This window comes from Platichthys flesus, chromosome 2 (genome assembly GCF_949316205.1).
Source record: "Platichthys flesus chromosome 2, fPlaFle2.1, whole genome shotgun sequence".
NCBI lineage: Eukaryota > Metazoa > Chordata > Actinopteri > Pleuronectiformes > Pleuronectidae > Platichthys > Platichthys flesus.
In genome coordinates, this window is record NC_084946.1 from 21,255,862 (window position 1) to 21,283,848 (window position 27,987).

General features: G+C 43.0%; 1 protein-coding gene across 1 annotated transcript; it reads right to left on the reverse strand.

The window, feature by feature from the left end:
* Nucleotides 1-9,371: 9,371 nt before the first annotated feature.
* inka2 (inka box actin regulator 2) lies at nt 9,372-22,187 on the reverse strand. The gene is made up of 2 exons (XM_062405825.1): nt 21,842-22,187; nt 9,372-12,511 (listed from the first exon to the last, which is right to left on the reverse strand). Exons 1-2 carry the CDS (start codon nt 21,920-21,922, stop codon nt 11,261-11,263), a joined length of 1,332 nt encoding a protein of 443 aa, XP_062261809.1. The 5' UTR covers nt 21,923-22,187; the 3' UTR covers nt 9,372-11,260.
* Between the last annotated feature and the right edge of the window lie 5,800 nt (nt 22,188-27,987).

Consider the following 27,987-nt stretch of genomic DNA (forward strand, 5'->3'; position numbering starts at 1 on the left):
TTATTACCCACAGACACACACACACTAACACACACACACAGGCTGTATGTGTGTGCATACATATACACTATCTAACACATGCGTAGGTTTTCACTTCAGTAGAAAAACATGTGTGTTCAGTTTTAGTTTGAGAAGTTATTTCATTGATGTTCATGAGATTTAAAATATTTAGGTTTCACACACACACACACATCCAGTGACACAATCCATTTCTCATCATGCGTCTCCAGTACTGCTGCTGCTCCTCAGGGGCCGTAGTGACTGTCTCATCTCATCCCATCATCCTCTTCCTCTTCCCCCTTCGTATTCAGACTGAAATAAAGGGTCTCATCCTCCTCTTTCGCTCCTCACCGAGGAAAAGGACAGAAGGAGTTAAAAAACAACACCAACCTGGGAGTCATGTCTAAAGTTTGTGGCATTATTGCAAAGGATTTCTCCTCTTCTGAGCTGATGTAACACAGAGGCTGCGGTCGCAATACGTCAAACATCCCCAGAGCGTCTGCACACAGTGATTATTAGAGTGGGATGTTCTTCAGAGTGGAATAAATCAGAGGATGCAACATAAAGTTAAATGGTTCTTTACTATTCCAACACCCACATTTTAGAGAGCTGAGGTTAACTGATGTGTATAACTGATAATTATGGTTTTAAACAATATGAGTCTTAAAAGAGCTAGAGAATTAACTTTAAAACTCAATATATAAAGGACTAGAGTACATTACTCGGTACCCAATTAGACAGTTCCTCCCTCTGTTGCACAGACAGATACTGAGGCACTGTCTCTCCTCCGTGACTCTTTCCCTCCTTTTCGTGACACTTCTCCTCCTTCCCCCTGCAGCTGTCCCACAGTCTGCAGGCAAATCAGCCTCACTGGAGTTAATGTTATTCCAAAAGTCTTCTCCTTCCTCCTTCTGCAGTGAATTGATTTTGTCTGTCGGAAACTCCAGCCAGGATTTAACAGGTTTTAACAGGTTCTAAATTTTTATCAGTGTTTTTAGTGGACACCCAATTACCCAGGGACCAGTTCGCACAGAGCGTGAGGGTACGGCAACAAAAGCAGAATCAGGTCACACGTCAGGTTGCACTGAGCTCATCCGAGTCAATCAGAGGTGAACACATTTTTATTAATAGAATATGCAACATTTCTTCACTGATGTTAATGAGTTTGTGCAATTTGGTGCAGATCCAAATTCATGAGGGGAATGTTGGGCCTTGGCAGAGATTTGCACTCTAGGTGACCGTATATTTCACCATAAAATATCCCTGTTCCCAGCTGAACTTAAACAATTATAATCAATCTGCAAGTTACAGGAACAAACTTCAACAAACAAATAATGTAATTCAATTATCAGCATATTAATAAACTCATTTTTTATAGCTGCTCCCCTGACAGACAACAAAAGAAACTATCTATTTTTATTTCACCAATGTGCATTCATCAGCGTTTGCAGACAGAAGCTTCAGCCCCATGCAGCCTTAAACATGCAGAATTATGCTCCTTGGGAATATAATATTTTCTGCAGTTCCCACTTAGCTATTCTAATTTAGTGCATCATCATTTGCATGAAAATACTTGGATGTAATAGACCAAGAACTTGACACGGCAAAGCTCTCACTTCACTTTGCAGCAGAGCGTTGATGCTCATGTTCATGCTCCACTCACTGTGGAGTGTGGAGGAATAGATGTGAGTTTCGCAGCAGGCTACTCGTGACCTTTAAGCTGTGACTATCAGTTCTCATCAGACTGCAGTGCACACATTTTGTGCTTTTTGCTTTGACTCGCGGCGGTTGTGTTGCCAGGCACAATGGGTCTGGCACAGCGATGCAGAACCGAGGAGAAAGGGAAGCAAAGATGGAGAGGACAATCAGAGAGGAGAAGTATGGCAGGAGGGAGGGAGGGGACTGTGAGAGGAAATTGGAGGATGTGGAGATAAAGGGGAAGGAGGAGAAAGTAAATGATGGGTGGTGAAGGAACTGAGGCGAGGGAGTATAGGTCAGCAGCAGGGTTTCAAATCAGGGAAAAGGTGAATAATAAAGCAAAAGAGGAGAAGAATATTTTGTCTCAGGGTGCTTTTAAATCATGCTCACCTTCTTCCACCTCTATGAATTTTTAACAGTGCATTTGGCTCAGGGAGGGAGGGAGGACACTGAGAAAGAAAAAGGGGAGGATCAGGGTCATTGGGAATCTGCTTAATCAGGCAGATGACTTGAGGAGAGACTAAATATTGAGATATGTGATATAAAGAAGCACAGCTCAGTCAGACCCTGACCTCCTGGAAGAGGAAAACGTATGCTGTGCATTCTGTATCTTACCTGCTGTGTTTCAACGCACACTATCCACCATTGTTCACTGGTTTGATTCCGAGGATCACCGAGTAATCCGTCAAGAAGCTCTTCATCCCTCCCTCTCCGTTCCTCGTCCCTCTCTCTGTGGAGACTCACTGATGCAGAGCCGATGCTCCAGTTTGCATGATGAGCAGGACTTTTGGTTGCATTTATTTTTTGGGCCACTCATCTACAGAGAATAAGCTGCAAATTGTGATACCAGAGGGAATTGGGGCCATGATTGTTGAGTCAGTCCCTCGAGGCAGAGGCCTGGATGGGGGGGGGGGGGGGGGGGGGGGGGGGGGGAGGGGGCAGTTCAACTCTGTCGGATACAGATTAAGTTCATCTGTAACTATTCTGCATTAGTAAGTTACAGTTCAAAGTGTGTCCCGTGCAGGTGGACACATTGTCTTTTTTGTACCAAACGTCAACAACCTGACCTTATGCAACATTTATTTTAGTTCTATTTGCAAGATTAAGTGCATATTTTGGGCCTCAGGTCAGCCTGTATATTCTGTCTGTCATCTCCTCTTTACTGTGAGCATGTGTTTTCTTTAACAATGGAAGGAAGGGAAACACTGCTCACGATGTTCACTGCCCTGATGTTTTCTCTTACTTTGCTTGTATAATGATGTTCTATTTTAACTTTGGGCTCCTTCTTTGCCCCGGCTTATTTATCTTTCGGTTGTTTTTCATGTCGCAGTGAGTATTAATGCTGTCATGCTGTTGATTTAAACACTGGTGACGCATGAATACTAATATATTTGTGCACAGGCTGAATTGTGGGCTGATGTTGAGTTGGTCACACTGTGAAGCTTTATATTAGAGGCTGGTATTTATAATTAACTTCAAGGTTTCACAGCATCACTGTTGTCTTGCACTTTGTTAATTTTTCATGTAATATTTGCCTCAGGAGACACTGTCCCATTTTTATACCATCTTGACACACTTAATATTCGTCAAGCGTTTTAGATCATATGCATGAGGCAGCATCCTTTATTATCTAAATTCCATTTCAAGAACTGAAATAACGTTTCTGTTGGTAGCCCATAGCCTGGATCTGCGCAGGCATCTCCCAAAACTATATGTTCATGAAATGTGTTACAGGAAAGATGGTAGTTCAGGTATAGGAACCAAAACTGAAGATATTCTGATAAGGACCTGCTTTTTGAAAGTCACTATTTAACCATGCAACATAAGAAAAGGCAGAGGATTAGTTTACTGCCTATAGTGGTTGAGGAAGTGCTCAAATCCTTTAATTAGTAAAAGTACAAAAGATGGTTCTCCTGTAAAATGTCCCAAGTGAATGAAGTATTTCTATATGACTTTATCAAAGGTTTTATCCTGATTCTGTGATACATGTTTTAAAGCCGGTTGAGTTCGTACTTTATCGTACAGGAAATTCTACAAAGACCTTAAGGTTAATGCATTTTCAGCTGCAAAGCAAAAGGGTCATGACCTGGTGCTGTATATCAGACACAACTCTCAGTCCATTTGTTGAGAGGAAGCGCTCGCCTGAAGAATATCTCTCTGTCCATCCATTATCAAATATGTATATTGAGAAGAGCAAACTCCAACCTTATAACCCGATTAAGAATTCATTCGGCAGATGTTGTAATTGATACAGCCGAGGGAAGCTGCCTCCTCTGTCTTGAGCTGTGCTTTAGCTTCAGCCTGGAAATACATTCAGTGGAGTCTCTCACTCCCACACCATACATTCCTCCTCTGATAAATCTCTCCTGGCATCGGGACGGACGTGAAGGAAAATGTGTGGAGACAGCGAGTGCAGTCTGCGTAGTCCATTTTCAAGAGGCCGTTTTAGCAAAAATCAACTTTAGAGTGGCTTCATAAGAACAGACGTTGAAAAACCAAGGGTGAATTTTTCATTTTATTTTATTAACATGCCCCCAGTAACAGACAAACAAAATGGCTGTGGATGACGAATTATGTTGAGTAACAGGATGCAGCATTAAATAACTGTCAGTGGGTGTGAGTCAGAACTGGAGATTTGGCTTTAATCGGGATTAATGATGACGCCGCGCCCTGATTGGCCCTCAGTTTATGATTTAATGAAAGTAGGGAGGAGGCGGACCCCCTGTGGCGGCGTGTGCATGTGTGTGTGTGTGTGTGTGTGTGTGTGTGTGTGTGTGTGTGTGCTGGAATGAACGGAGAGGGAGAAATGAATAGCAGTGGTGGAGGGAGTAGGGATCTCTACTTAATGTGTGTGTGTGTGTGTGCGTGCATGTGTGTGCATGTGGGTTGTGTGTGTGTGTGTATTGTGTTTATTGTGTGTAGCACATACACTGGTGTTTAAAAGAGAGCAAGTGCAAACAGCTCCTTCATGAGAGCAGCACCCTGCAGAGATAAGAGCGGCTGAGTACAAGTCTCAATTATTTACTGTTTGAAGGGTTTGGGAGAATTGGAGGGGATTGGAGGGGCTTCGTGCAAATTGATGCTTTTGGCGCTGGGGGGGAGTATAAACGATGGCGGCCGAGCCATTAGCGCAGGTCACTGTGCCTCGGTAACAGAGGAGGAGGAGTCTCTCTGTCTGACTGGCAGAGACAAGGAAACCAGCTCCTGTTGAATGGTGATGAACAATCTTTTGAAGGAATTTGAAGGCTTCACGCTGGGATGTGAAGCAGCATTTAATGACATGATGTCTTACACACTGCTTGTGTGACTAATGTGAAATTAACTGGCTGATAGGGCTGCAGCTGAACATCATTTTCAAATTTATTTCCTTGATATTTATAAAATAGTGTAACTCGTGCTGCAGTTTCTCTTTGAATTCAGCTCAGAGGTGATTTCTTCAAATGACTTATTATGTTTAGTCAACATACATAAACCCAAAGATGTGTGGTTTACTATTTACAAAAAAAAAAGAAATTTAAGTTCTGTTTACTACTTCCTTCATTGGTCAAGTTGCCAGTTCTTTTATTACATAAATCAGCTGATATATCAGTAGTTTCTCCTCTTTTATATCGGTTCTTTATCAGCCCCAAAAAATGTACCGCTTATCAAATCAAAGAGCTTATAGACCAGTGGTTTCCACAGCTTATAGACCAGTGATTTTCACAGCAGAATAAAAATCGACTGTATATTCACCGGGATCAAACCATCACTGTTTCGGATTTGACCCCCCATTAAGATTATGGGCCGAGCACAGCAGGAGCCAGAGCCGACAGCCCTGAAACAACAGAGCAGCAACTCGGCCCTCTGTCTGTGGTGGAGTCAGAGACTCTGGAGCAACATCACACTGCATTTGTACAAATACACGTTGAATTCCTCAGATTTCGCAAAAGACTGGCAGGCAGGACGGGGATCAAAGTGTGGAAACATTCCTGTGTGTTAGGTTCGACTGTCAGAGCGCTTAAAGACATCCATCATGGCTTCAGAGGAGGGTGGTCTGCAGGGAGCTTCATGTTGCAGTCGCACCAGAAAAAGAAAAGAAATATGAGGACGATGAGAAAATGAAAAGGTGTAGTCAGGGTGAAATATGGGTTTCAACATAAGATCCCTGTCCAGAGACACTTCCCCTCTGTTGGAGAACATAAGATAACATTCAATAAATCAACATGAACAACAGCACTGCCTATTTAATGCCTGAATTAAAACTGCAAAGAAGAAGAGAAACCTGTGCACATTACAATATCAGTTTAAGCTGATAATTCAGTATTACCCTAACTGTCTTTCAGCTGATGATTTGATAGTGCTGTCGTTTTTCTAAATTCTGTTTCCATGTCAGTGGTTGAAAGAAAAGTCAACACATTAAATTGGCAATGATCATGAAAGTTAGTTTGTAGAGTAATTAACGATAACTTTTAAAGATTTATCCATCTGACGTACAGAGACTAACAACCTTTTACATTCACACCTACAATTTAGATTCTCCAATTAACCCAAAACCACCATACCACACCTACGCAGGTATGGGGAATCCGTGCCAGAGAGCCCCCCCCCCCACACTGCCGAACCTTCTTCCAAGAGGCGACAAGGCAAACCACTGCACCACCCAGTTCAATTCATTGTAATGAATGTTCAAACATTGTAAAACAAGCGTGTAATATTTTAGCACAACTCAATTATTCTTGTTTCGATTGAGCAACAGTCAAAAGAAGAAACATATTCCGTTAACTCTCTTAAATAACTTAAAGAAGAAATACGTAGTGAGCACTGAACCATTCTGAAGCATTTGTGTGTGATGCTTTGCCCCTTTCACCTCATTACAAGCCTGTTTGATGCAGCGTGGGTTCGTGCCAGTGAAGTCCCACTTTGCATGCATTAGTGGAACAAGGGAGTGTGAGACTTATCCTGTACGATAAGCGTTGCTCTGCAAAGCTGCCACATGTTAAATCTGCAATAATTCGCCCTGGATTTAACTCTTTCATTTATCTCTCTGCCAAATCTGGCTCGGGCTCTGTGGCTTCAAGACGCAGCCTTCCATGTCCAAAAGTAGGGTTTTTTATGTGCTAGTGCAAATGACCCCCTGGTTTGGCTAGCTTTAGCTTTTGTGAGTGTGTGCATGTGAAGACGTCTCGTGTTTCTTGTGGGAACTCCTCGCACAAAGCCACGCTGAGTGACGACTCTGGAATTTTAGATGCTGACGATTATAAAAAGTGAAACGCGAGCGCATTCCTGAGGTCCGAGGTAGAACCGTGTGGCTACAGCTGAGGACTTATTGAAAGACGAGCGCTGTGCAGGAAATCATCCCACAGCGGGATCCAGAGGGGTCACAGAAACAGACATGCACACGCATTAATGCTTCCTCATGAACTTCATAGACGTCCTTGTTCCCTATGCGCCTCCACTCACTCATAAAATGATCCCTTTTATACATGATCCTCTCATTACCCTCGTCACTGTGTCCGGTCAATAAGTCACAGTCGACTGATGAATGGTAACCGGGCCCAGCCTCTGTGTTCAGCCCTGCTACAACTCTGACTTTTAAAGTACTTCGAACCTTGGTGCACTCGGGCTGTGCGTGCCCCAGATTTGGGGAGGGAGTGGTGTTGTGAGGCTGTGAGAGAGCGACAGCTGACTAGCCGGGCCTGGAGAGGAGGGGAGGGAGGGAGGGAGGCGGGGAGGAGAGGGAGGAGGGGGTGGTGATGGTGGTCAGACAGTCAGCGTCCACTGCTGGGATCCCAAGGGAAACTGAGGAAGAAGAACGGGGACTACAGCTGCAGCTGTCATTGCTCTCGCTCTCTCTCTGTCTCTCTCTCTCTCCCCCCCCCCCCCCCCCCCCCCCATGCACACACATGCTCACACTTCTCTCTTAGTGAGGACAAACATTGATGAAATACAGTCTCTTACCCTTTAGTCTAACCTTAACTATAATAATGTAATGACTAACCCCCAGTGCAACAAGTGTGTGTGTGGGGGGGAGGGGTTCCAATTCCAAATCTAAAGCTTATTCTTATTAAAATCGGGTCTCAACCCTCTAACAGGGCCAGAACGTGCACTTTTCCAAAATGTCTTCACTGCCTAGGGTTTATTACTCCAACTGGTCCTTACAAAGATACAAGTACAACTACACACACACGCACACATACACACACACAGACATACACTGATTATTCTTAGCTCACCATTTTTTTAAATCTCAGATAGTCACTGACCTGTGTGTACCGTGTTACTTAAAGTAATAATACAAGATTATCAACTATTAGTGTGAACTTTCATCGGATTCAAACTATGATCAAGTTTTAAAATACAATGTGAATTTTATTTTTAGCTGGGTAATCAAAAGTCCATCTCCTAACCCTCTGACATTGTCTATTTGCAAACTTTTCCAAATCAACACCTTGTTTCCACATAAAAACAGTAATTCTTTACTTTAGATAAGTAGGAACATGGAATAGTTTTGTCAGGACTGATCGATGATTGATTATTTGATTACTCTATGTGAAAGGAAATGTGCTTTCATTATAGTGATCCGGCAAACCTAACGAACCCCAACAGGGAAGACTTTGTTTAAAAAGCATCTTAGATATAATAATTAAGAGCCACAGAATTTGATTTTATAATAACTTGTGGACCACAGAGCGTGTGGTCCTCTGCTGGAGGTATTACTTGCTTTACTTGGACGAAGTGCTCGGGGACAGAAAGATGAACCGACTGATGCTGGTCTGATGTGTGTCTCGTAACAAGCATCTCAGGGATTGAGCCTCGTGAAGCGGTCCTGTTGAGCTGCAGAGTTCAGGCTGCTTTTGTTTATTTATTGAAGACACTGATGGAGGTTGTGCTCCAGATTTAGAATCAATTCAGTGCACATTTATGCACACGCGGCCGGGGAGTGAGTCGCCTGCTTTGCCCTCAGCGAACCCGTCAGTCATGCAGCAGCACTTTGCAGTTGTGAGGATGCAGAGTGGAGACAAATCACACTAAGAGCTGAGCTGAAAGCAAAAGCTGGAAGTCAGCGTTTGTTATGTTTCCTCTCTGTCTGGAAATGATTTTGTTTTTGTGCTAAAATACAAACCAACTAAAAGGTTGAAGAAGCATTTATTAACTTTTTAATTGATTTCAACCCCAAAATTATTTGGTTTGTGCATAGGACATTAAATTGACATGTGAATTTGCATAATTATGCATATCAACAAAATTATTTTATTACCGCTGCAAAAGAAGTGTTGTTTTGGCTGCTGTCTGTTTTTGTTTGTTGGTGTGTTTTTCTGGATTATGCAGGATTACACAAACTAACATTACGTAAACTACTGAACGGCTTTTCCATGAAACTTGGTGGAAGGGTGGGACATTGGCCAAGAAGGAATTCGTTCACTTTTGGAGCAGATGCAGGCACATATAAGCATTTTTGTGTCATTTTCATAGGAAGTAATTCATGGATTTCATGGTTTAAAACTATGTCCAAATGAACATGTTGCCCAGCCTTTTTTTTTTTATCTGGATTCCATTTTCCAGATGCCTGATGTGAAGTTTCAGCTTCACAACAGAACAATTTACATGTTGTTTCACATATAAAGAAACGTTAACACAAGACAAACAGTGACATATCTTTCTGAAAACACATTTAATTAACAAAGAGTCAGATTTACAGTGCACGCGACACAGAATCACTACCGAAGGTTCGCAGAACCCTGGTGAAAAAATATCAACAACAGTTCTGTAAAACACACAAATGTAAATAGGAAGAAATAAATGTCTTGTTTACGTACACATACCGTGTAATAAGTTATCTCAGACTGTGTCTCATGGCACAACTGACCCAGCAGAAACTTTGTGTGTGTGTGTGTTGGACCCTCTGAATATGTGTTATGTATTGACCTGAATACTTAGACGACACCATATGGATCGACCGGCCAAGACACTCGAAAGACCCAAAGCCTAATCCCCTCAGACTAAGTTGATTGGTCCAGCTTCACATTTGAAACTTGAGTGAATTGGACTGTCTGTTTTAAATTACAATATAATGGGGTATCAGATTGTCTTTGCATGGTCCTCAATAAAAACAAGCGTTTTAGAGTGAGAGCGGGCAGTGTCATCTGTAAACCTGAGGGAATCCTGAAATTTGTAACTGTTATGAATCTGCTTGAAATGATAGAAACACTGAAACAGATTATTAAGATACAACAGAATAGAAATTGTAGGTTAGAGAGGAACTTGTCAGTCTGTGGTTTGAGTACAAGTGTGGTGGCTTTGTTCACGTGTCATGTAACAACTGTAATGTAACTGTAACACACATTTATCTGTGCAGAATAATGAGAATCATGCGATCAGATATTTCAGAAAATGTCTGTTATTGCTGCCGGTTGCTTGATGGCAAATATGTACAATGTCTCAACCTCCAGTCTCAACCGTCTCATCACTGTTCTTGCCCTGAAATGTCTTCACCTTTTAATATACAGTTTGTAACACAATCCCTGTAGTTCAGTTCATCTGCAGAGCTTCGGGATTAACTGTAACTGTTCTGTGTCTTCTTCCAGTGTTCGGCGGAACAAGCTTTACATAATGTCCTGGTACCAGATGGCAGTCAGTCGGTACTCGTGGTTGGCTGGGCCATCTTAGCCCCCCCCTCACAGTTAATGTACAATGTACTGCGTCTCCACTGCGGCGAGAATAAATAAAAGTGTTTTCTAAAAATGACAGCGAGCAAAACTCTGCTGATCAAACTCTCCAAGCTGAATGTGCAATCTTTGGACGAGGCATGCACTGCGTTGCTGTTTTACTGGGTTAAATGAAATGAAGGAAGACTCCTCTACACTGTGTATAAACCCCATAGAAAATGTGGCAGCGTCCCAGAGCTTCCTCCTGTGTTGCATTCAAACCCAGAGCAAAGTGAACGAGACCGACAGGATGAGTTTAAACCTGAGTTTCCGAAGTTTGGAAACAAAAGGGAGTGTGTTCAGTGGCAGTGCGTTCAGTAACAGCTGTTTGTAGCATCATCTATAAAAACAGTAACCATGCAATGCGACAGTTGGCGTTTCTATTCATAGATGCAAAGAAGTGAGATATGGGCGTGTGTCCTGTAGCATAGAAGTGAAAGTCTGTGGACGTCTTTTATAAAGAACCGTAATGAGGCGACATTCTGAGAAAGATGTCTTCTCCGCGTACCGTCTTATAAGAACCAGTCATTCATGCATACACACATGATAAACATTGAATAATACAAAACTTGCATAAAAGTCTTTCTCTCTGTTTCAGTCACGCTGCAGCTCACGCTCACATGCTCAGACATACACAGCAAACAAGGTTGAAGTTTTGAGGATTGTCAGACAAAGTGTTGCCCTGATTATCTCTCGTTCGCAGCAGAGTCATGTTGCGGACGTGAAGTTCAAAGGTTTACTTTTGGAAGATAACTGTATCCAAGTTTTGCAGTTGTCCTTTCAGTCATTCATTCATTCCGCTCCCGCTCAGCCAATTTCCCCCAGCACCTGTCACTCACTTGGTCTGGCCTCATTGGCGCTGAGTTGGCCTGAGACTCTCAGACCCACACAGCTGTGTTGTAGTCAAACAAGGGCTGCATTTTGTCCAGACCAGTCTCTGGCTGTCTCCTGTCTAAATAAATCCCTGCAAATGGCTGCTGGCAAAAGTGGGGGAAGTGATGTTGGTGGTTCCTCTCTGCTTCTGCTTGAAGTGGACAGGGCCTGCCTTTGCCCTGCTGTCCATTTGCCCAGAACGGCAGGTAGAAGCTGCCTTTGGAATTCTTAGGAACCACTTTTTTGGGTCTTTTGAAGAGGTCGCCCTCTGGCTGCTCGGGAGCCATCCAGCCCGGCCTCTCCTTGAGCAGCTTGTCCCTGTCCGGCCGAACGCTGCGCAGGAACTTCTTGAAGATGTTCGTGGTTAGCGAGAACTTCCTGCAGATCTCCTGCGAGCGGCTGAGGCGGAGAGGATGAGCTGGGGTGTCCGGTCTGTCTGCCTCACCATCTGCTGTCCTCTCCTCTCTCCTCTTCCTCCTCTCCTCTTCTTCCACCTCCTCCCTCTCCACTTCGGGCAAGTCCAGCCAGTTACCCACAAGGTCGGCGAAGACGTTGTCGCCCAGCACTAGCGGTTGACGGTTGCGGCTACGGCTCATGAGCGAGGAGGTCCAGTCGCTGGGATCATCTTTGCTGTCCTGGGAATAGTCGCTGTCTAGCGAAGGGCCCTCCCTGGAGAGGCTGTACAGGATGCCAGGCAGATCCACCGCCGGAGCCTGAGCCTGAGCCTGAGCATGAGCATGAGCCTGTGGTTGAGGGTAGGGCTCAGGTGGGGGGTTTCCCACCATTGGTCCGTAGAAGTCCACTTGGGGGGCCATGTATCCTGACCAACGTTTGGGTGTTGAATCAAGGTCATTCTCATTTCTTGCTGTTATTGAGTTGCTCTCACCCTCACTCTGCAGACTGGATGCCGAGGAAGACGAGGTTCCCATGCTGCTTCTGCTAGGGCCAGCCCTGCTGAAGGTGTTTCTGCTCTCAAGAGACATCCTTGGACTTGACATTGGACTTGAGCTGGGCTCCACTGGCAGGCTCTGGCTGAAGCAGGACCCGTTAACCGTTTCTGAAGCTGTAGTTGCTGCAGCTGATGCGTTGGGAGCAGCTGATGGAGCTGGATGTGGCATCCCTCGGTTAATAGCCCGACCTGAGATGTCGAGGTTGTCGAGAGCTGTCTGAACCTGGAGGAGCTTGAGTTCCTGGAGGGCTCCCATCATGGAATTCATCTGAGCGTGGAGGCCATCTCCGGCTTCTTTCATGGACAGCTGTGGGGAGACAGAGAGAACAATGATGAGATGAGGGATAGAAATCAGCAAATGTGTACTTGAGCTTAACGATAAAGGAGCTTGTAGAGCTCATCAGTTAAATCATTTGACTCCTGCAGCAGCCATCTCATCCATCAAAGATTCATCCCCACTATTACTCATTGTTTATCTTGGCACCCACACAGATTCTAATCATGCACCATCAACTGACACTATCAGAAGCAATTAAAAATGTGTTAATCAGTAGAAATCACAGTAGATTACATTAATACTTTTTGTCTGTCGTCCTGACTCATGTTTTTCCTGCTGCACCTTGTTTAATTATGGGTCATGTGACCTAGTTTTGGATGACAGGCCAGGGTCCCATATGGCCAGCGCATGAGACAGGATCCAACCCGTGGCAGCTGTAAAACAGACGATCGGGTCGCTTCTTCTCTCCCCACTCTTTCTCTTTCATGTGTTTTTTTCTATCCTTCCACTTGAATTCACTTGATATTTGCTTTCTCCTCCGAGCTTTTTTATGCGTCACTCGTACTTTCCTCCATGCAGCAGTGATCACACACTCTTTTATCTTCCTCCTCCTCCGCCTCCTCTCTTTCCGCTCTCATCTGTTTAAGAGCCCGCGTCATGTGACCTGACTAACCGTCTCCTCTTGAAGGCAGACAGAAAGCCCAGAGGCAACATCCTGACCTGCAACTCGCAGGCCTGAGTCACTGCACACCGTGACCCAGACTTTGACTTGACTGAGTTCTTGATCCAGCAGGTTTATCCTCTAACATTCATGAACTTGCACATTTGTTAAGGTAGCAAATTAATAAAGAATAAACCTGACACGAGGTGAACCCCCTAATTTTCACTTTTCTTAAGCAACTGGAGAAAGACGAGTGAAGAACAGTGTCAGGTTGTGAGAGAAACTTGTAAAGCTCATCTAGAGCGGATTACAATGTCTTTTCCATATAAATCCAGCTGTCAGAACATTCACACCACAGCAACTGTCAACTATATACAAATAATATATATATATATAAACACATTAATGCAAATAAAAGCTGCAACTGTGAAAAGAATAAATAATTTGAATAAAATAAACTTCCTAGGGGAAAAAAAAACTGACCGCCAAGAAATATGAAATTACTCTAAATCAAACCGCCACACCTTACCTTCTATGAAGCAGTGGTATAGAAGTCCCTGTGTGTCTCTCTGTTGTTGTTAGTGTGCACCTCTAAGGGCCTGTCACCATCTCTCACCTTTCAAACAGAGCAGTCTGCCTGCCCCTATATGTATCCCTCTCCAATCGGGGGACACCGCTGGGCGTGACAGCCAATCAGCGTGGGCCGTCTAGAACATAATCCCCAAATGGCGGCAGGAAGGTGGAAGGGGAGGGGGGGGGGCGCAGTTTACTCAAGCGGAACGGGACTGAACAATGAGAGGGGAGATAGTGAGAGGGCTGGTGAGAGTCAGCCGGATGAGCAGGGACGGAGGGAGGGAGGGAGGAAAGGGAGGAGGCGGGGAGGGGGGGATCCCTCGCCATATGTTTAGATGTCGGAGAGAAAACTGTTGATGGATTCAATTATGGATGACACCATAAGAACACATGAGGGGTGAGAGAGATAGGTGTAACACCAGGCTGTGATACTTAATCTTGGGGGAGCAGTGATTGTGTTTTGACCCCCGGGTGGGAAAAGTAGCTCAGTCTGACAACTGGCAGTATAGCATCGCAAACAAAGAGTCCCATAAGCGCCGTGAGAGAAGGTAGGGTTGTTATAGAACAAGTGCTTTCTGGGAAAATAGCCAAATGTTATAGAAAGGTAAATCCTTGAGCTACATATTAAAAAGGCAAATGTCTACAATTTTCAAAGAAATTAAATATCATTGTCCAACCTGTTACTGTTGTTCAGACGCTTTTGGTTAAATGTTGAATCTTCTGAACCATGATTATCATTTCCTAGTTTTAGTTTGGGTCTAAAAAAAACAATAATTTTTCTAATACAATTTTTCTATATCTAAGAGATTTAATCTTAATTGATTTATATTTATATCTTAGGACGCTATATGATCTATTTAATAACAATTGTTCACAGCCCATTGTGATGTCTAAAAACTTCTTTTTTGAACACGCTTAAATTAAAAGTGAATAAAGCACATATACCTTCACTTAGTTTAGGCCCCAGTCCCCTCATGAAATTACATTTAAATTCACTAGATCTGGATTTTCATTTGGAACTGTACCAGATTGAACAAACCCATAACTATCAGTCCCATAAACATGTCCTTTATATTTGGGAAAAGAATCTGCATCCCAATCCAGTTCTGAATGAAAAATAAATGTATTTCTTTCCAAAACAATACAACAGCCTTCCATCAAACCAACAGACAAAAGAAAATGTGTTAAAAACACAACCTTGCTGGCGGAGGTGAATGACAAGAAACAGAAAAGCAGAAAACATTAAATCAAAGAGTCAGGTGTGGGAGAACGTTTGACTTTCTGCTTTGATAAATTGCTTAATTCATCATTTAAATGGTTCACGGCTAATCTTCTTTTTTTCACTTGCAGGCTATTTAACTTGGCCTGTGCAGAACCGTGACACTTTTCCAATACGCTGCACCATCAACAGTAAACCTCAGGGTTAAAACACTTGGCTCATCAGTACCATAAAGCTGAGTAGGTGCTGGGGCGGGCGTCAATAGCCTCTGAGATTAGATAATAAACCTATCAGTGCACATGCTCGGAACAAAAGAGCTTCCCGGTGGCTCTCCAAATTAGCCAGAGAAGGTACGTGTAATTAGCCCAATCAGCCTGTCTCTTGTCGCGGTGCCTTCCAAATATGGCTGACTTCATTAGCTGTAGTTGTCTGCGCCCTGGGAGAGGCCGGGGAAAAAGGGCATAATTATGGTTTTCTTTTCTGCACATCAAAGGTCAACAAGTCTGAAGCCGGGGATGACGAGTGTTATCGACACGTCCTCACACACAGAGATGCACGGCTCCTGTGAAAGTTGCTCCGGGATCATCTGAGGGATTTACCGCACCCTGAGCCGCTGCTGATATCTGCACCATTTAAGTATTAAATTTGTTTTTGTAATAATATCCCCCCAAACAGACCCTATTCATGCAGCCTGAGCCCGCACCTGTTTGCACATGCTAACCCAAAAAACACCCTGATTTAGCACAAGCGCCTCCCCCGGGTTATTTAAAACACACTGAGTTGTTTACTAGCATTTCTATTCTAAGACCACGTTAATAATTCATATTGCCTCCTGGGGGAACAGAGGAACAGTAGTTAACCAAATCCCATTATTGCACCTTTACCCTGCCGTCTGACTCCAGGCGCTGCCATTTCAGGGCTGAACTTTGTGGCCCAGATACGTCAACCTTTTCAACCCTCGCTCTGCCTCACGCTCTCTGTGTTCAAACTGAAACCACGCAGCGGTTTGCAGCTCGGACACAGATTCTGTTCATCCTGAGACGTCTCATTTAATGTGTGAATCAGCTGAGAGCCTCATTAGGACAAAGACGCTGAAGTGACACGAGCACCGAGAGGTCTTAACCAGAAGAAAAGAGGAAAGAAATGTCTGTCTGATCAAATTAAATAAGAGAACAGGGATGACACTGGAACTGCAGGGGAAAGGCTGCATCATTAACCCAGTCTTGTGAAGTTAAACTAAATCTTTTCCTTTTGAACCAAAGCCTTCAAGTTTTATGGCCATTTAATCCATCAAGCGTGTCTTTCTATAAAAAGATGATTTTAACAAAGCGTGCAAAGTGAAAATCTGTTGAATGAATGAAAGAGAGACAAACTGGGACTGTCCAGATTCCCCCCGCCCCCCCCCCCACCTTTTTGCTTTTTCTTCTTCATATGGTTGCGGTGACGCCAGCCAACCAGAAATAATTGCCAATTAAAGAATGAATGCTTCAAAATTGAAGCACAAAGGCCGACAGTCTCGACCTAATGCTGAATGCAGGGTTATTAAAAAGTTCTGGATATTTTAATTAAAAGGAAATAAACGAGTTGATTGTTGATTCTTTATTTTATATCCTCGTGTCAAGATCCATCTTGTGTAAAGATGCATCCACGGCCCGTTCAATATGCAAGCGAGTGAATTAAGTACCTCAAAGTATAAATAAATCAATGCCTCTCCTCCGCTGTCTGGTAGGATCCAGCTCTCTGCGTTGATATCACCTCCCTCGCATTCGCTAGGAAAAATAAAGTCACTGCGCAAACACGCTGCTCTCACACGTCCACACACATGTCCAGACTCGCCTCGCTTCAGTGAAGTCAGTGTGTGTGTGTGTGTGTTTGTGTGTGTGAGCATGTTGTGCTCGCTCATGCAAATTGAATGGCTTATTAGGTGGAAAATAAGAAAATCTAAAACAAGCCGCTGCTCTATTCCGGTGATGAAATGCAGGTTGTTCACTGTTGTTGTTTGCCCGTTGCTAGAGGCGGAGGAAACACTGAGGCCAAGGTTATCAGGCCCAAAAGGTCTTCCTGTTTAGAGGGAGCTGGCCAGCAGCAGCAGCAGCGTGAACTCCACCCTCCCACCACCTCCACCCCTAATTAAAAGTGAATGGTGGGCTGTGTGGGTCAAGGACAGGAACAGGGGTCTCTGTCCGGGGGATACAGAGAGGGTCTCTGTGACTTCAGTGCTGGACACGCCACAGACCGCTGTGCACAGCCAGGGGGTCGTGATCAACAGGCCAATAAAGCTGTGCAGCAGCCACTGAGAGGAATGAATGACTGTGGACGGGGCGGTGAAATGCCTCTTTGATATAAGACCATGAGGACGCTGTCGTCCTCAGGGTCACGTTCAAGAGCTGAACAAGTGGGAATAATGGTCAACCAAAGAAAGTGATCGATACATGTTGAACTGTACAGTATAATGGATCCTCTCAGAGAACTGGATCTAAAGACACCTCACTGAATCCAGCCATTCTACACTTGCTGCCTTGACTGTGATTGGATGGTCCTATGAGGGTCAGGTACAGATCAACTTTCTGTTGATTTAGAAAAGCAAAACTATTTGTAACGCTACACAAACTCGACCCGAACCTCCACTCCCTCACTTTCACTTTCACTTGAGCTGAATCTTGAGAAGCAAACTCCTCCAATATGGATGTACTTCTAGGACTATTGTAAAATATGGTGAACTGTCCCTTTAAAACCATATCTCAGAGATAAAGTGATATATTTGTGTCAGTGACCTACTGCCAGGCTAAAGACTCCCTGATGACCTTTCTCGAGACGGGAGGTGGTTTAATAACTTGTTTCCTGCTAAAGCTCATCTACGCCATCACATACACGATGCTGCTGTGGGAGACGTGGGATGATTAGGATCCATATCGTCATCTTTGGCAGACGATATTTAGAGACAGTCTGGGACTCGCTCTGTGTTCTGCTGTAAATCTTCTCTGGAAGCACTAATTGTAAGATTGTTACTTGATAACGCAGCAGTTGACGTCAGCACCTTGTGTGTGGGCAAAGTGTTCGGCCAGTTCTACAGTTGTAGCGTCTTGTGTGAAATTAATTTAGCAGATACTTGCAGATACTGTAAAATCACAATGTGTGTGATTGCTGTGCAGCATGAGTTAACATATGAATGTGTCTGTGATAGTTATAAAGCATTGTATTGGCAAACTCACGCTATGTGAAAGTTATTTATCAAGTTTAGAATTGAGCTTGTTTTGTAGTTCAGGCTTCATTTATGTACACAATCCTCAATAGTTTCAGAAAACTAGATTGAATAAAATTAAAGGTTGTTTGAAATCTACTCAGCAGTGTATTTGCTTTCGGTTCATTGTTTTGTTTTTCAGCCTTTTTCATTTTCTTCTGTTATTTTTGTGTTTCCAGTCGCTACAGGCACCGAACAATACACTGTTATAAACCAGAGTGGGTGGAGACCAAAGTGGAGGTAAATGGAGAGGGAAAATGATCTTGCATATGCAGGTGGTCAGAAAAAAAACTCCAACCTAAAGTTACTGTGATTACTGAGTAAAACACAATCTTTATAACACGCTCATGACACTAGTTTGGAAATATTCTGTTTACAGCTTGTTCCACTGCCTGAAAGTGAATAAACACTCACTTAACTTTTCCAATATTGGATGTAAAACATTTCCAGATTCTTTCACCCACAGACAAAAGAAAAACCCTTGAAACCAAAGGTAATTTGAAGAACCCTAGGAAGCCACAATATTGACCTAAACCCCAGTGAGAGCAGCACCCATGAGAAATGAATCTCATATTTTACCTCCAGTGAAGCAAACACAGGAGAGGACTCACCAGCAGGGGCCACATGTGTGGTCACAGCCACAGACTAAATCACTCTGCTGTGTTTAGAAACAATACATCTCAAAATAAATCTGCTCTTTGTGTCGTCTTGGGCAGTGATTTCATTTTCCATTGTGAGAACCGCGATACAACAGCTTATGTGCACGTTGCCACAATGAACAAGAAGCTTTGCAAGAGGTCTGTGGCTCCGTCACCCACGCTGAAACCCCACAGCTGCCACTGAGAGTCGGGCCAATTTTAGCCGAGGGGAAGGAAGGGCAGGTTGGAGAACAGGAGACGTGAGGGACCCATGAAACAAATGAGCCTCAAGTCAAACCACCGCTTTGTGTTGTGTACACTTTTCTGATCTCGTGCCATAAATGCACCAAAGGACATTCAACGTTGACTCACTGCCTCTAGCTTCTCTGTGTGTTTTCTCAGATATGCTGACCTCAGGTTTGTCGTCTTCGGTGTTGAATTCCACGATGACAGACGAACCGGCCTCAGGTGTGAAGGGGATAAAAGAGGCCGATGCTTGTAAAATCAGTTTCGTCAGTGACGATATGAAAAGCTCTGATTTATGCTTCAATGTCTGGAATGACGCTGCTGAGCAGGTGTGAAACCTGCATTTAGCGAAGGTGAGTCAGTGTCTGTACCATCGACACGAAGCCGGCAGGAAAGACTTTGTCCGTCTGTCTGTAGGAATAATGAGTCACACCTGCGCTAAGAGGTATTACACTGTGGCCATTATACACATAAACCTAAGGATTTCTGTGGTAAAGGAACCAATGTGGAGGCTAACAGCCTGTTGACAAACTGTCTTCAGTTAAAGGAAGATGAAAAACGATGCAGAATTTCTGACCCTGAAAACGAAACGGTCGGGTTCGAGTTTTAGTGTCACTGCTGCGTCGGATGTGGTCAGCACAAACGAGAAATAGCTTGGAGATCTTGTCAGGTCAAGGGTCAAATGTTCAAGCGTGACCTAACACTGCACCACACACACAGACTAGACCCCCCACCCCCCACTCACACACATATCTCTCCAACCGCTCAGACCCCCTACACACTATTCTCACTTTCATAAAGCACTGCTATTCTTTTGGAGCCGATGCTGCATTTGGTTTTTAGCGGCGTCTAGTGTGAGTTTACAGATGTAATTTACTTTGTGCAGGCTTTGAATGCCACACTCACATCTTCATAATACTATGAACACTATGTAAACTCATGTACACTTTCATTTATCAAACAAAAGACAAGATTTGACACTTTGGATTCAGTAAAAATCCCAGAAAATTATGATAAAAAGTGCCGTTGGTCTGATTTGACCCTCACCACTGATCGGTTCAGGCAATAATAAGAATCCATTCTGAAAGAAAATACCAAATAGAAACATAGCGTCAGGCTTAATAAAAAAAGAAGACAAATGAAGTGGCAGCTCGGGCAGTTAGTCGAGCTGCTTGAGAAATGGACACGAACACCAAGTCCATGTAAATCTCCGTCTCAGTGGCATCGAGGTAACGTAGTGCAGTCGAATCCAGCTACACTCGAGCTGCGTCGTGGTGCACGACGAGGTTAGTTTGACCAAAATTAACGGAGACTTGATATCAAGATCAGTCATTGATTTCCATATAGTAAAAGAACTGAATGTGAAATAATGAATATCTAAAACACATGAATTGCAAATTGATTTCCTGTGTTTTAAGGTTTTGTAATAAGTCTAAATGGTCCAGGATATACATAACAACGGCTCGGGTCCTTTAAAACTACAATACAGTCTTTGAATCATAGCTTTTAGTGACACTGAAGAGCCCCTGGTCTCATCCTCGCAGCTGCAAGCCGGTTATTAGATGTTTGTGATGTCTGTGTTGCAGATGGAGCCGGTTTACCGCTCTCCAGTGAGCACTGGATGAGACTCAGTGCAAAGAAAAGTGACAACCTTGGCTTGCACACCCTTCGTTTTCTGAGCGACAGATTGCATCCCACATGGTCCCGGGCAGGGGGATATGGCCTCGGCTGTTTCAAACCATGGCATCTGCTCACTGCTCCTCCTGATTGATCCCCGGCGTGGCACCACACTCTTTTCTATTATGTTACCAAACTGTGAATTGGCAGCTACGACGCAACACGTCTGCCTGGCATCGTCGTCCGCTCCCCTGAAATCGTCACGAGCGCCACTTCACAGACGTGTGGCTAATTTGGAGCCGTGAATCAAGAAGTCACAGAGAGCAGATTATGTAGCAAAACACACGCCGCCATGCGATGATGCTTTTTACTGTGGCTGTGGATAGAAAGAGGGAGGAAAAAGGAATCTGTGGCCGCTTTGAAGATGGTTCCAAATGAAATCTGTGCCAGTCAAAGGCTCCTTTGAAAAAATGGGTCTATACAACGTGTCCCTGCCAAATGATTTGGGTGCGCGGGTGCAGCAGCAGCAGCCTCCAGACTTAGTTTGTACATTTCAAAGACGGGGATGGGATGAGGAGTGGGAATCTACTTGACCAAATTCATTTGGGGCAGAATAATGTGATGGAACTCTTGAGTGGCTGTTTCCCTCTCCCCCTCCGGTGGCAGCCAAGAGCTCACATCTACTGCAACACATGATTTATATCAACTACAACAAACCCCAACGATATGTGGTTCTACCTTAGGAAGCTGTACAACCAGACTCAAACAGCACAGTTTAGCAGAGGAAGAGCTCATTAAGCTTACACATCTGCCCCAGATGTGTGGAGGAGGAGGAGGAGGAGGCGGATACTGAATGTACACATGTCTCTGGTCCAAAGCTGGAGATTAATGCGATTAAACATCCACATGTAAACCCCCCCAGCTGTAACATTGTTACAGTACAGTCAGGAACATGGAAGAATCTAATGAAAAGGAAAATGCAAAGGAATCGTCTCATCTGAGAGGGAGATGTATATTTAATGATTGAATGCATGTGTGTGTTCGTGCGCCCTGACGCGTGCCAATTTACCCTGAAACATCTGCAGCTCACTTAACAACAGACGTTCATAAAGTGGTTCATCATATTGTTGATATATTAATAAAAGTGGATTCAATAGAAACATACCACTTCTTGCTTCAGTCGCCTCAGACACGCGTCCATGTTTTTGCTCTCTGGCTTGGAGAGCTGCTGCTGCTGCTGTTCCATCGTCCTGATTTCTGCCCTGGTTGAAAACACGAGGATTTCAGAAGAAACGCGTCTACAGCCTCAGCTCGAGCATGACTGGTGTGTGGAAGCCTCCTCCCGGGCAGAAACAAAAACCTGAATAAACCACGAGCCGCAACTGGAGATGCGCAAATCCTGCTAAGGAATGCGCGCTCGGCTCGTAATGACGCAAAAGGCTGGAATAAATAAAAACAAGCCCCTGATGACGAAAACGTGTTTACTCCAAAAAAATAAAATGATAACGCGCTCCTTGTTGTGGCTGCGTCCACAGACTCGCTCCGTGTGTCTGTGTGTGTGTGTGTCAGTGGCTTCTGTCAGTCTGCCTGTGTGTGTGGGTTCCTCTGCTAGTTTCTCATTCAAGACGAGCGCTTACGTTACCCATATCCAATTTCCTCCAATGAGAAGCGCCTCTCGGGACAGACCACACCAGATCCCATTCGAACCTGTACGAAAACGTGGATGCATCATTTTGTGATGAAGGAGCAGATTTTTGCAAACTCAGCTTCTAAAGAGTTCCCCAGAATGTATAAAGAGAAAGTCTGACACAGCTGGAATTAAAAACTCAAACATCAAACAGTTTGAGTTTTTTTTAAAAGAGCATAATGAATTAAAGTAAAATGATCCACTCTGTAAGTCACACAGAAGAAGAATAGTTTCAACACGAGGGAGGACGTTTATGGAGGATGTTTCTAAATGAAGACAGATGTGTCCCGAGCAGAGCCACGGGAACAGTTTCCTTCACTGCTGAGGCCACAGAGGAAACACCTGAGCCACAGGCTTCTGCTGTGTGACCCGGATACAAAACGGTGTCAGCTACGGAAGGAAGCGTTGCATATACAAGATGGAAGATGTTTACTTCTGCCTCACTCAGAAAACAGATTTGAGATTTCCGAGAGTTTTGTGTGTGAAGTTTACAAACACATAAAATGAAGATGTCAGGGAAACTGAAGGAGGCTTTGTTGTTCAGAAACGATCCTGATAAAATGCTCACATTAGAGAAAATGTGATGCTTTGTAGTGTGTTCTTTGCAGTGTGTTATTTGAAGTGTGTCCCTTTATGACATGGAACCATACAACAGCCAAACTTGAGCTAGGTATTGAATTTAAAGACAAAGTACTAATCACAATGTCTCCATATCACATTGTCTACGTTTTTCAAACAAGTGCTTCCTGATTTAAGGGCAAATTTAGCTAATTTAAACCATTTTCTTAAGAGTTTTTGAAATTCTGCATTAGGTAACCATCTGTTAAATGTTAAAAAGTTTTATATTTGATGGCATGGGATGCATCAGTATCATATCAAAGTCGACCCCGGATGACATTGTGGGAAAGAGGCGGGGCCGAACCTGGACAGGTCGCCAGCGAATCACAGAGCCACAGATTAGAAACCAACAACCAGTCACACTCTGTGTGTCAATTTGAAATCTCCAATGAACCCAACTCCACTCTGTGTCTTTGTACCGATGGAGGAGGCAAGAAGGAAACACACACACTCAGAGAACATGAAAACTACACTGGGAGAGACCCCGTCCAAACTGGGATTCGAACCAAAAACTGCTTTGCTGTGAGGCGATAGAGACAGAAAATACATCAGAGAGTTTATATAATATATGAACAGTCCATAGTGCACCAAAATAATCTCTTACTCTTCATCCTCTTCCTTGCTGCCAGACCAGGGAAGACCTCAGTCAGGAAGCCTGTTGCCCTCTGACCTGCTCCTGTCATCTGGAAGTTGTAATATCGGGTCTGTTGTAATATCGGGTCTGTTGTCTGAGAATCATCAGACGTGTGAAGATCAGATCCTTTGTGCCAAATGCAGCTATAATACTCAATGAATTACTTCTTTGGGAGCACAGAGGAAGTTTCATTATCTCAACATTCAATGTCATGCAGGGTTGATACTCAATTGCTTTGGGTTATTTTTTATAACACATGGTAGGAGCATGCACTTAATGTAGCAATGAATCATCAATTTATCTCTTTTGGATTCTTTAGTCAATATCATTTGAAAAAGTAAAAAAAAACATTTCAGTTTCTCAAGTTCTCCTCTTGTTTGGTCCTTGTTTATTATACGGCTGAATAATGTGGCAAAATCTATATCAAGAAAAAGTTAATATATATATATATATAAATACCTATCACATTATTTTTTGATTTAAAGTCATGCAAACAGCAAAACATATTATAAGCGTTATATTGATATATATTGAACTGTTGTGATATTGATAATGATTACATTTCCTCAGTATTTGCTTTAAAAGTTTCACTGGTTCAAAGTGGGCGTGTTCCCATTGAAGAAAGGTGGTTTCATAATGTTCACTGCACCAATCAGGACTCTGCAACATTTGAATCTGACACGTGACAGTTGTGTGGTCGTCGCCTGATGTTGATTATCAAAAGTTTGATGAAAACCACACCCAGAGTATTAAAGTGTTTCATTGTCAGACTATGAACTGATGCAAATTATTATCTTATTCATTTGTTCTGAATTTAGTCATTAACTAATCCTGCAAAACTGAAACATTCAGGATTTGGAACCAGGCCGTGTCAATGTCTCTGCTTGTGTGTGCATTCTGAAACCAACCACAGGAACCCAGTGTTTACACCCTGATAAGTCCAGTTGGAAACCAGCTCTCGTGATGGTGCTGCCTCACGATTTTGTCCCGATTGTAACCTGGACCTGCAGCTGCTTCTCGTGCATGAGTCCTCTTCCTCCCATGCAGCTGTCGGCGTTAACACACTGTGGATTATAACAAATGCCTCCTCAGTTCACCCGGCACTGAATCGTAGGCGTCACATGCAGCAACAGAAACTGTCTTAATCACTGCACACAGAGAGAATCCTAATCCTCTCACTGACTCAGTGTTGTGACTTGTCTGCTCTCACTGAAGTCCAAGAAACTACTACACACAATTGTTCCTGTAATGAAGCCGCTCTTTGTGTGGTGTTGGGACTCGTGCTGTATTTTGGTTGCTGCAGATCCGTCCTGTCACAGAAAAATCAACAATGGAGATTAAACCTCAACCTCTGCTGCTAAAAATGTGCTGCAGGTTAGATTTTTGAGTTTTCCCCTCGGACCCACACATGTGCATCACTTCACTTTTATGAGCCAGAGGTTTGGGGAATAATGAAATTGTTAATTTGAAGTCGAGGATAGAGACGAAAATCATCTGTTTGACATCAGTCCAGTTTCTTTATCAGCAGCCGATATTTCATAAAATGATTCACTGGGAAGGAGAACGTGAAACCTGACGTCTGTGCAAAGTAATTCACACCAGTCAGCCTTGTTTAAAGTTCATTCATATGATGCATCAGTCTTATCGATGCTCCTGCTGTGTCTGTCTCTGTTGTAACTGAATGAGACATCAGGATTTCAGGTTTGAGAAGAAACAGCAGATGATGTAATGTCTGCGTGTCTGCGTGATGACTGTCCTCCCTCGTGTCTGAAATATGAAATAAAACCACATCCGTGTCCTGAGCTTACATTTAACACCATAAAGAAACATCTGTCACTTCATAAACAGAAGCAGATAAAAGAGGGAGGCGTGAGAAGAAGGAAATAACTCAGAATTATTACCCCTTGCTTGTGATAATGTTACCAGTCAAACATTAAATCCTGTCTGAAGCGGCAGTTTTATGTTTTATTCATTATTAGAAACGTTTAATTGATTTGTCAAATGGCAGAAAACTAATCATACAACATTTTGGTGATTGATTTAAAATCATTTAGAAGCAAAACATGACAAATTCACTGTTTTAGCTCCTCATACGTTAATAATTGTGGGTTTTGTTATCGTCTTCTATGTTAAAGATTAAATATGTTTCTAAAAAAAGGGCATTTGAAGAAGTTGTACGAGGTTGTTGAAGGCAATTTTCATGATTATGTGACATTTTATACAGCTTTAGAATATTTTCTATATTAACCCTGAATACATTAGAGTAAAGGAAAATAAAAAACAGAAAGAATGCACATGGGGAATTATAAAACTGTTCATTCTATTCACCTACATCAATGAAGGGATGGAACAACTCATGTTTCCTTTATTCCTCTATTTTCTCAATACGATGAGAGTTCTCCTTGTTTTACCTAAAACCTTAAAACTGTGGGGAATTGGAGGTTAGGTTTATAATTATATTACCATTTTCCATAAGCTGACCACAGCAGTTATACTGGTTTGTTATTGACGTAAAGGACATATGTGGTACCACTGTTAATTTAAATAATTGACCTCTAGTACAAAAATATATGAATAAATAATAATAATCCTGATAGATGAATTAGTCTTTAGGTAGGGAAGGATGTTAGGACAATGCCATCTATAGCCCAAGATGTGTCACTGCAGCCTCATTGTATGTAAATCAAAAATAATAAACTTCAAATGCAGAGTTTAGAGTGAAAATAACGTAAAATGAGACTTTATTAATGTATTTTAGATTGGTGATAGTAATGTTGTGTACATTTTCCTTAATGACTGTATTTAGGCAGATTGTGAAGGTTTTTTTCCTACTAGACTGGCTGGAGGAGGAGGAGGAGGGGGAGGAGGAAGAAGTGGAGGAAGTGGAGGAGGAGGTGGAAGAGGAGGAGGAGGAGGAGGAGGAGGAGGAGGAAGAAGTGGAGGAAGTGGAGGAGGAGGTAGAAGAGGAGGAGGAGGAAGAAGTGGAGGAAGTGGAGGAGGAGGTAGAAGAGGAGGAGGAGGAGAAAGTGGAGGAGGAGGCGGAGGAAGAGGCCATGATTCCAGGTATGAAGTGTTGTGGTTTGGCCCTTGCAGTTGAATTTCATCTTTCCTGCAGTAGCTTGTGAGGCTCACGCATTCTTAATTTTCACTCTACTGGGTTTAAGTTTCTACTGAACATTCGACATGCAGAATATTTAGTAATTAGTCAGATTATTATTCAGAGTGAAAGAGACAAACTAAAGTTTCTGACCCTGAAATAAGAACTACAGTTCAATGAGACAAACAGCAGGATGTGAGGTGAGTAAGGGCAGAGCGAGTGAAAGATAAGAGCTTGTTAAGGTGTCAGTGAGCAGCAGACTGACATGTGACCTTCTCGTCTGATTGAAAGACGTGCTGCTGCACTCAGCATCATCTGAAAGCTTTTCACTGAGCTTTAAAAGAGCTTTGCAGTGGGGGCGGTAGAATAACCCTGAAAGGAAAAGGTGAATGTGTTAATACTCTTTTCAGATTTATGAAAATTCAAGGATGTTAAATTAAATATTTTTTCTGTTCTCAGCTGGTGATGACTTGGTTTCTTGTCCTTTAGGGGATGTCCTCTTGTGTCTTTACAAAATATTTAAACATATTTCTCCCTCAGCTGATAAACACACATAATATTTCACAGTTTCAAGCGTTTCAGTTTCAGTTCTTTATACGATCTGAGATAAATCTGTGATATTTGACAAAAGCAAGAAAATGTTTGAGTCTTTTCTTTACAGTTGGAAAAATATAATTTTGTGAGTTACTGAGTACTGCAAACTACAGAGATGAAAGGTACCTTTGTGGAAAGTTTCTTTACAAATGTCTCTAATTCGCTGTGTGAGTAATTTTCCCTCCAACAATGGAACTAATCTGTGAAGCACTTTGATGCGTGGGTTTGTCTTGGAGTGTTTGAGTCATCCAGCTTTTCTGTGTGATGACATCAAGCAGCAACTAATATCAGCTCGTCAGGTGTGAGGGATCGTCACAAACTTATGAGGCGATCTGATGGTTCAACACACGTGAGGGGAAGGTGTTTAAGAGACACAACCTGCCTCAGACTTTGTGCGTCACATTGTGTTTCAGTGTTTCAATGCTGCTTTTGTTTGATTCTTCAAATTGACTCATTCGTTGGCTGAGGTTTGGCTTTTGTTTCATATTGATGATCATAAAGTTAATAAAGTCAGAAAACAAAATTATATCAAAAGTTAGTAAGTGGGGTTCAACTGATTATAAATTGATATCATAAATCTTTTTGATATCATAACCTAAATTTTTTAGGAGAGCATGAGATAAAAAAACAGAAACAAGGAAATATATTCTCATTTATCTAACTTCTACAGTTATAAACACA

What these genes read in the sequence shown, in the direction of transcription:
- inka2 (XM_062405825.1), bottom strand. Translation starts at nt 21,922, where the DNA reads ATGGAACAGCAGCAGCAGCAGCTCTCCAAGCCAGAGAGCAAAAACATG. An exon ending in GGCGACTGAAGCAAGAAGTG is followed by an intron (nt 12,512 to 21,841) that starts GTATGTTTCTAT and finishes GTCTCCCCACAG; the next exon opens with CTGTCCATGAAAGAAGCCGG.